Raw genomic sequence first — 10,046 nt, 5'->3', positions numbered from 1 at the left:
TGGGCTCCCCATGTTGTCATTGTCTCTCTGAGCTCCTTTGTGGGTGTGTAGGTGAGCTTTTATCACGGGGATGAGCAGGAATCACATTCTTGCTTTTGCTCCTTTTCGCGTACTGAGACAGGAACACGCATTTGCAGGGCTTGTTCCGTCTTTGCACAGGTAGCTCAAGCTTCTAATGGGATTGATCTCTGTGCTATGTTTTGTCACATAGCAGGTGTCTTCTTTTGCAGTATTAGCATGAACCTCGATTTCCAATGACAGAATAACTGCTGCATGTGTAAGTGCAAATAAGGCAGAAGAATACAGCTTTGTGTTGATGTATGTTTTTCAGTGGCATCTCTAATGTTTTTCAACTTTTGTTATTATTTCAAGTTCAAGCTCTTTAAGGGTAAGAATTTAGCATAAATACTCCTTGACAGCCTAGGGACCTACCTATTGTACCAACATCTGCTATAACATTAATTTTTACCATACTAGCTGCAGCAGTAAGATGGAAGCCTGTGCAGTTTCTCTGTGTATTTTAATGTACTGTGCAAATTGCATTCTCATGCTGTGCAAGGTTTTTCTCTATATTGACTCTCTAACATGGGACTCCAACATCTCTAATATAGGAAATTACGCTCTGATGTAGAATGTGCTTGCCTGCTAAAATACTAACACCCCTTTTTTCTTTCCAAACCCTTTTATGTGAAAATGCATCTCAAAGACTATGAAGATGAACCTCCAGCAAGAGTCTTACATGACCTCTATTGTGAAATCAGGACTCTAAAGGTAACGTCTTAACTCGCTTTCTTCTTGAAAAATCAGGAGGGGGAAGGGTATTCCATAAACTTATGGTTCTATTTTGATCATTAAGCCACAATACAACTTTGTTAGTCAGCAGTTCTGAGCCTTATTCATTTACCTCTATGTCATTGTAGTGCCCAGAAACTTGTGGGTAACAACGTAGATTTAGTAGTGTTTATTAGTTTGCAGTCACTGTTGTCACTCAGATCAGCAGGGGACAAAGGTAACAGAGAAGTTGTAGCTGTGCCAAGGTGTAGGTATAGGGGAGAAAGATTCAGAAGCAGCAGCTGCCTAGAGAAGAGTTATGCTTGTTTGTCTTCAATGACTAGCACTTAGAACAAATAAAATCTTCACAGAAGTTTCAGTACCTTCAGCCATTCAGTTAAACTTGTGAAGAAGGTTCTTTATTCCTTTAACAGAAATAGGAAAAATGAGCTACAGAAATAAGCAAGTGTAGAAATAATTGAGAGGTAAACTGGGATATAAACTTGAGGCTTACCATCTGCTCTGCACTGATTTTTTTCTACGTAAGGAGTAAGAGTCCAAACTAATTGCTGTTATCTCATATTTTTATGGAGTAAAAGCATATATTTTTGGTTGAGAGGTCACCAGCAAGTAGTTACCATACTGTGAAATGTTATCTTATTTTAGCCTTTGTAAGTTTTTGTACACTCTTGCCCTATATACTCCTGATATGTTGTAACCTAGTTTTCAGGTATAGATAAGACCTGAATTTGCTGGTTATCCTCATCTGAATTGAAATTAAATACTTATTCCCAAAACACTTAATGCCTAAAACAACTACCATGTGGTGATTTGAAAACCAATATTTCTACATTTCTCTCCACCCCCAAAGGAAGATGTTAATGCCAGTCTTGATAAGAGTTGCTCTGAAAAACAAGCAACTAATGACTTTATGAAGGCCAGTGAAATACTGATGCAAAGAAATGCAGCAGATCTTGGAAAAATAAGAGCGCTGTTCCAGAAATATGGCTACAAACCACTTGTCAAAGACTCTACAGGTAATACTTCTTGAAAATACAGTATGTGAAGACAAATTTAATTCTCTGAAATGTTTCTTGTTAGCTATGTGTATATTTCTATTAATTAAGAGATCAAGTACATCTATGTTCTTTGCTTTATAATAATATCCAAAGGGTAACAGATTCTGTTGTGATTGGGGCCATAAGAATAAACCAAAATACAAAAACTTAGGGGCAGATCTCCTGGCATGCTTTTAAGCTAGTGTATGGGGGTTTTTTTTGTTTTTTTTTTTTTCCAGCAGTAGTTATAGTCAGAAAACACGTTAGCAAACGTTTTCATAACCCAGAGAATTATGCTGCTTCAGCTTCTCACACATGGGAAGCTATTGTAGATGCATCTAAATTAGCTCGTATTTATATGTGATGATTCCATTAACTTAAATCACCAGAGAGAAAAATCTTAAAATAATGTGCTCTGTAGCACAAACGGTACAAGAGAAGCACATATGGGGATTAGGTGACCTGTGGCAATCTATGAGGCAGTAGTAGCTTGATCACTGGAGAGGGGGAGAGCCTTAATCCAATCAGTGCACATGCACCTGTGTGAAAAATCCAGATATGCTAAATGAGTTTAAAATACTACAACTGTCAGTACTACACACACCCCTTTTGGTATCAAAGGCCCAATCAGACTTCAAGAAGCCTTTGGCAGGGCACGCCTTAACCTTCCCTTGAGCATTATCCAGTCATTATAAAAAAAAACCAAAATTGTGATTGTGGACCATATTCACTCCCGAGTTAAGCTAGTATAACTGCTTTATTAAGATATAGCAGAAAGCTGATTTTACAGTACCTTCCTCTCTCTGCCTTTAAAGAAGACTCCAAACAGAGCTACAAGGTTAATTTATTTTTAAGATGTATTTTTAAGCTAAGTATATCTGAATATCTAATGGCAATACACATAAAAACGTTAATGCCTCTGCCACATTATTTTAAATAGCACTTTTTTGTCCCCACCTGCTTCTTATGTCATGCAGAAATTCACAGATATTTTGGGGTGTTTCAGTTTGTCTGACTACAGAAACGTACAAGTTACTTATTTGCGTATTTCTGCAGTGGACTCTTCTTATCTGAAAAGTTACCCTGTTTCATTAGTTTTTAGTTGCTTCTTCAGTACTGTTTTTCTGACAAATGAGCATTCTAGTACTGTGTGCCTTTGCTCTTTCCCCAAAAACATTTTCAGTTCTATACAAATTTTGTTTTCATTGTCATTTATGTTCTACATTTTTAATGAATTTCCACTCTTGTGCTGAAATAAAACCAAATAAACATACTTAAGATTAGCACTACCTGCCTGCTCTGCACAGGGAGGTGAATTCTATTAAAAATAGACTTTAAAAAAATATTTCGGTTTCATTTTTCCTAGAAATAATATTTATCAGTAGAGTGAAATTCAGTAAATGTGTGACATGTATAATAAATACAGCTCAGCCTGTTATGAGCTTTTGATATCTGTTGTAGCCTCAGGTTCAGTGCTTTAAAATGAAAGACAGAATCTATTTTTTACACTACTAAATTATTTTAAAAATTAATATTAGGGGGCAAGTCACAATTTATTTCATAAATTCTTTAAACAGAAACTTCTGATGTAATTTTTTTAATTACTTTTCTCAAACCTAAGAGGAGGAAGAAGAAGTTAACAGTGATTCAACGGTGTCTGTCCAGAATAAGTCTGATGAAGAAAAAGCAAATGATGTATCTCAACTTCCTTCTTGTACTGAGAAGCCACCAGTGCCCAAAGACCCACTGCGTGACCCCCAGCTTTCTGATTTTGGTCTTTCACAATATGCTTTCTCCAGGCCTTGGAGTTCAGTGGAAGAACAGCATGCAACAAATGCATATCAAGGATATTCAAGGAACAGGACTCCACTGAAAACACAGACCCCCTGTAATTTGCCCAAAACACCAAAATGTATGCTAAAGATGGATGATTATGAGTGTGCAACACCAAAACTTGAACACTTTGGCATTAGTGAACATACCATATGTATGAATGAAGATTATACGATGTCACTTATTCATAAAACTGCTCAGACAAGCAAGAAGTAAGTAAATTACTTAAGATTGTTTCTCTGATTAATTTTCTGTAGTGTCTTCTTGCTGTACTAATTTCTTGCTGCTATTGCCCTTCTCTTTTTCTTCAAGCAGGTGATATGTTGCTGTCTACCAGCTGGTTAGTCCTGTGTCTTTATTCAGCTCTCTACGTGTCTTTTCACATACCCTTTGCAGTGCTGAACACTGCAGGAAACACATCTCTTGTATATTCCTTCACTTGACTGCAGCACAATAAGAATCTCCCGTACACAATCTATTTCCAAACAGAAAGTGCACAGTATATCTGTGATCCTTTGTGTTCCTTAACCTTGGATTTGAGGACATGTTGTCTGCAGTAGATATTACGTAGCCAGTTTCAAGGTTTCAAAAGTTCTAGGAATAGAGACTCAGAAAAAACTTCTAAAGCGTTCAGTAAAATGCTTCATTGTAGAGACACGGTGTATTATCTCTTACGTTATCCTGCCCCACCTTACAAACAGTATGCTCTTTTTGCTCCAGTCTTCTGTTGAAAAGACACTTCCAGATTTTCACTGCTCTAATTAAAATTACAAACAGAATTTGTAGCAGTGAGATGTAGAACACCTTAGCAGTAGAAGTATTTTTCTATACTTCTAAGGTAATGTAAAGGTTTTCACAGTTAGCATTGGCAACACATTCAAATTTAAAAGCTGACAGTATTTAAAAGAACTTCACTGTTCTGCATTTTAATATTTGGTATTTAGAGAAATTGTTCAAAAAAACAACTGTATTCAAAATAAATTGTGGAAATATTCAACTTTTTTTAATCTCTGATATTTGCAGTAGATGCAGAGGTGTGAAGTTCTTCAGCACCATGCCAACTTAACTGACTTTGTCCCTCAAAGATCCATCATACTGCAGTGGTTGAATTTTGAGTGTTTTTTTTAATTTTAAGATTACTGGGGGAAAAGTGAAAGTGAAAACATACCTTTTATTTTAAAATAGTTTTGGGGTCTCCCCTTTTGAAATGTTACGTGAATGCTGTAATGTCTGTAAAGCCTTATAGTGTTTGAATTGTGTTAACAGGAAAACTGTTAGTGAATCCTGAAAGATACTAATTCAAAATTCATTTCCTCTCAAATAATATTATGAAAATAGTTTCAGCTTATTGCACAATTTAAGTAAGTTCTTTTGATAGCTATATCTCTTTGTGGCTTTGTACTACTTTTCCTATTTAATGAGAACTGTTTTAAATGTGATCTTCAGCTTCAATTATGGCTGTAACTTATAAATGGATGCATCCACAAATGTAGATTCCGTTTCTGTGGCTTCTAGTGAAATGACTAGACAGTCCACTACCAATATTTTTCTATAATACAGGAAAAAAAAAATCACACTAGCAGTCTTCCATACCACTAATGATAATATTAAAATTCTGTAGAGAATTAGTTAGTTGTCATGTGATTGTTTTTTAACATATCATGATTATTAATGACCAAAACAGGTGGACACAAACTAATTGTGACAAGTTAAAGCTGCATATGGATTCAGAATTAGTGGCATATGTGAGAGGTCATGACATTAAGTCATTAGAGTTAAAATGTGGTTTAACAGTCTTTCAGCTTATTTGGTTTGTTTATTTTGCATAATTAAGTTAGAGTTAGCTTGTGGTTTGATCAAAATGTTGAAAGAATTAAACAGCTTGTTACCTCCAAAAAGCACTCATCTCACCTCTTAGTGAGAAGGCTCAGCATGTTAAATGGCCAGAACACTAAGCCAGCAAAGTGAAAAAAAAAATTATTAAAAAAAAGATATTTTTTCACAGCACAATGGGCAGAATCTCTTCCCCAAGAATCGGACAAGCAAAAAAGTAGTACAAATGAGGTAGCATGAGGTAGCCTTTATGCCTGTAGCTTCCAGATACAAAGACAGGTAGTAATTCTGACTTTGAGATAGCGCTGCCCTTTTGTATCCCTTGCTTGTGCCAGCCAGCCCTTGTACCTAGTAGAAATCTGTCTAGCAGCTGTGCTTTCTGTGAAAACCACTTTAAAAATTAATCTCAAAGTTCTTAAAAATATTTAGTAGACCTCAACTCCAAATTTCTTTTTCAGGTTTTCAGTTTTGAAGCATGTGAAAAGAACAGCATACTTTGTGCCTACTACAAAACTGAAACCAAAAGTAATTAGGGAAAAAAAGAAAGAAAGTGTCTGAACAAAAGTGTTTATTGTTCTACCTGTTCTTCTCCATTGCAAAAATGAAAAATCATATGATTTCAAGTGCCTATAATACTTCCAAGGCAAGGGACTTGAAAAATTACTTTTTTTTTAACTCAAAATTTGAGATGTGTTCATCCAAGTTAAATATACTACCTCAAATGGATTTTTTTTTTTTAAGCTTAGGCTTTTTTATCTAGTTCTCATAGGTAAGATAATTTTTAAAATATTTAAATCATTTTCTTATAGACACACTTTTGTGTAGAGTTTAGGTAAGTTTCCACTTTTTCTCTGGTGTTATCTCTTAACTGCTTACACCCTTCTTCCACTAGAGTATCTTTGATATGAAGAAAGAATTTTTTTCATTTCAGTTTATAGTTTTGTGGAACTGATATTAAATAGTTTTTCACACTGAAGTCAGATAGCTATTAGCATAAGTAATCGTATTCAAACTTAAAAATCGAATTTAAAATCTGTTAGTGTTCACAATAATGTCAGTAGGTTAAGAGCTAAAAAGATTTCATCTTCTTGTTTAGAACTTTTTAGGCAACAGGCAATTCAGAATAAAATAGACTGTTTCCCTAACACAGAATTGATCGTCCGGGACAAAGAAAATTGTTCCTACCCTGGACACTTTTTTGTTTGTTTATTTCATTTGGGGCATTTTTTTATGCCTTGGATTGAAATCTCATCAGTGTATTTGATAATTTGTGGATGGATTGAACATTGGCATGATACAAATAGCTGCAGTAGAATCACAGATGAAAAATCTATTAAAAAATAATCTTTGAAGAAATTAATTTTTGACTTGCATCTTGACGAATGAATACTAGAAAAGTGATCACGCTGACAGTATTCCTTTAATTGTGATTTCTTCATATTACTTGAGAGCTCATTGAAGTGTTTGGTTTTCAGGTTGGTTAAAAAAGATGATCATGGAGTGAATGTAACAGGAATAACATCCAGGGAAATCATGGTTACTCCTGTGCCAAAACAAAAGGTGACAACTGAGAATGGTAAGTTAAAAATATGTGAAATAAATATACATGTACATTTCTTTCAGTAATGCATGTAAATGCATTGTAAACACATGGTAAACTTTTAAACTGTGTTTCTTGTTAAATGTAGTTAATTCAAGCCCACTCATTGTAGGTACTAACATCTGGAAAATGAAATGTTGGTGGCTTTTGTGGGAAAGCCATTTTGTAACTGCACCTTACCCTTATTTTAAATAAAAATACTGCTTTGACAACTTTGCCTTCTTTTTTTTTTTTTTTAATACCCATTAGATCTGTTTAAAGATAGGAAAGAAACTGTTTTTGAAAGAGGCTAACGAGGCAGTAACGTAGATCTTTCAAGAGCAGTGCTAAAAAATATCAGCCAAAATGACAGAGGTGTTTTAGAATATGCAAATCTATGGAAAGTTAATAGACTTAGAAGAGTAAACTGGTGCACTAGAACTGATAATATTTATGTGTGTGCATGTATATTTTTTTTCACCCACCCCTTAATTTCAGCAGCTGACTGGATGGCCTCTCCCATGGTACTTGTGTTCCGTACTCCTGATGTGAAAATCCCTTCCAGAACAAATAGTGCAGTATTGTCAAGGTCAACAGGGAAAAAAGAATCCAGTTATACAGGAACACCACGGTTTCCAGATTTTGAAACAAGATGGCTAAAAACAGAAGCTAAGGTAGTAAATAGCAATTGCATACATTTTCATGCACTTTTTACTATATGCAGTTTTTCAAATGTCAGTTTGGGATTCTTTTCCAATACTACTTATGTCATTGTAGATCTTTCTAGTGGTAATTTTGTAAGAACATGTATTAAATACTTTACCTAAGATAAGTAAATTAACTGTAGGCAATTAATACCTCTTTTGCAGCAGGAAAAGCAGCAGGAAAAGCAGCAGGAAAAGACGGAGTCGGTGACAAAGAATAATGCAGCAGATAAACAATATATGAAAGATAGCATTCCTTTTGCTATGAGCTCTGATGAGTATCTTAAACATTTTGGGGACCCTTCTCCTCCCAAAATAAAACAGTATGACCAGTTACTTAGTACTCCTCCACCTCCAGAAATAACAAGGATACCCGATGATGTTCTACAGGTTAGCTAGTATACTTTTTTTCCCTAAATAGTTTTAATATTAAAATAGTAAAATTAAAATGGCTTATTTCTATCAATTTTTTTCTTAAAAAATAGAGTTCTCTGATATGTATTAAAAATTTATAAACTGTAATTGTTACAGTTCTTAGATAATTTTTTAATTCCCTTTTAATGTTTCCTGTAGATTCTGTACAAGTATAATCATAAAGTAGACTCTTCTAAAGCCAAGGAAATGGAGACCAAGGCAGGAAATACTACAAGATACGAAAGTGATTTCACTGATTACTGTAACAAAGAGAACAGGTATGATTAAATTTTACGAATTTGGTTAAGTAATTTAATTTGGAGGAGCTACGAAGATGCTTTAATGCATTTAGAAATTCATGCAACTGCTTGTTCTTCAGTTACCAAAATAGCTCTTGTTGCTGTGACTAAATAACTATTCTTCGGCATGGTGTCTGATTGCCTTTACTATAAAGAACAAATATTATAATTGATTGTGTGTTTGAATCCTCCCAACTTTAAAAAAAGTAAATTAAATTAGGGTTTTACTGTTTTATCTGTAGGTATATTTTGTTTTGTGGCAATCAAAGCACCAGTGAATGTTTTCTTCTGAGTAAATTTAGGTAATAAAACTAAGGAATTGGAGAAAAATATGAGGTGATGTGACGGATTTCACAGTCGTTTTTGCAAAGACAGAGTTCTTTGAAATGAAAAGCCACCTTATGAACAATGTGAAATTACATTAGTCTACGATAAGTATGAGTAATCTTTGAACAATGGGATAATAGCTTTAAAAAGAACTCAGTTTGAATAGAAAGAAGTTCTTGTGACAACCTCATCAAGTGTAGATATTCTTGATTCCATATAATGTATGTTACCCTTGTTGATTATCTGTTTAACTTGGGATCAGTACAGATTGTTTAAATAAGAGGTACAAAGAATATGTATGGAGTCAAATAATAATCACAACAACCCAGAATGAGACTGATAAAAGTAGGTATCTTAATATACTTGGAGTTGGAATCCATCTGAGTAATCAAATAGAGCAAAGCTCTTACTTTAGCTGACCCTTCTTTTTACTGGTCAAGATAATTTTTAAAAAATGTTTTCAATGTTTGTGTCTTCTGCTAATTCAAAATGTGAATGAGGTAAGAAGTTCATGAACTCTTGTGGATATATATGCAGAGGATATACTGGATTTTTCAAGCCAAACGTCTGAAATCAAGCTGAAGACCATGTGAGACTGTTTCACATTTATGGATCTTATCACTGAATCATAACAAGCTCAAAAAGCAAAAGAAAATACTGGTGGAAGGAAAGAGCCATACAAAGGAAAAGCTTTTTTAATTGAGAAAGTTTGATGTGGATAAACTTGTTTGAACTAACAACTTGTGCTTAATTTTTTTTATAGAGATTACTGGCAAAATATACTGAGGGGTTTTAAATATACATGTATGCTTCAAAGAGGACTGGGGTCATGTGTGGGGTAGTACTTCAGCCGTTTTCTCTGATTCTCATGTTTGTTGCATACGCCTGGGTTTGTAGTATGTTGTAGAGAAGTATAGTTAGGCTGCAATAAAAGGAAATTCCAGTATATTGCCTGAGAAAGTGGATATCTTTGGCTGTTCTGCAATACTAAGACACATCAGACATATTCCTGCATCAGGCTGACCGATCTGATGGACAGGTATTTCTTCTGCTGCTTCTTATTATAGTTTTCTTATGTCGACATCGTATTAGGTGCTATACAGCTCTTTTCCTTTTGACAGTCTAACCTCTGTAGCCCTAAAAGGTGACTCCAGCTCGAATATCAACTACTTGTGCAATTGGTACTGGTTCTATATATTTTCAACTGCTGGAAAGGTTTGCTGGCAGG

At 34.6% G+C, this 10,046-nt stretch overlaps 1 protein-coding gene across 1 annotated transcript; it reads left to right on the top strand.

Annotated features, from left to right (window-relative positions):
* Positions 1-714: 714 nt before the first annotated feature.
* Positions 715-8,480, top strand: SKA3 (spindle and kinetochore associated complex subunit 3). The gene is made up of 7 exons (XM_010081925.1): positions 715-771; positions 1,643-1,808; positions 3,451-3,874; positions 6,971-7,071; positions 7,573-7,751; positions 7,965-8,168; positions 8,352-8,480. The coding sequence occupies exons 2-7, from the start codon at positions 1,703-1,705 to the stop codon at positions 8,478-8,480; spliced, it is 1,143 nt and encodes a 380-aa protein (XP_010080227.1). The 5' UTR covers positions 715-771; positions 1,643-1,702.
* Positions 8,481-10,046: the final 1,566 nt, after the last annotated feature.

This window comes from Pterocles gutturalis, unplaced genomic scaffold (assembly GCF_000699245.1).
Source record: "Pterocles gutturalis isolate BGI_N339 unplaced genomic scaffold, ASM69924v1 scaffold6209, whole genome shotgun sequence".
Classification (NCBI taxonomy): Eukaryota; Metazoa; Chordata; class Aves; order Pterocliformes; family Pteroclidae; genus Pterocles; species Pterocles gutturalis.
This window is presented reverse-complemented; position numbering and strand designations above follow the sequence as displayed.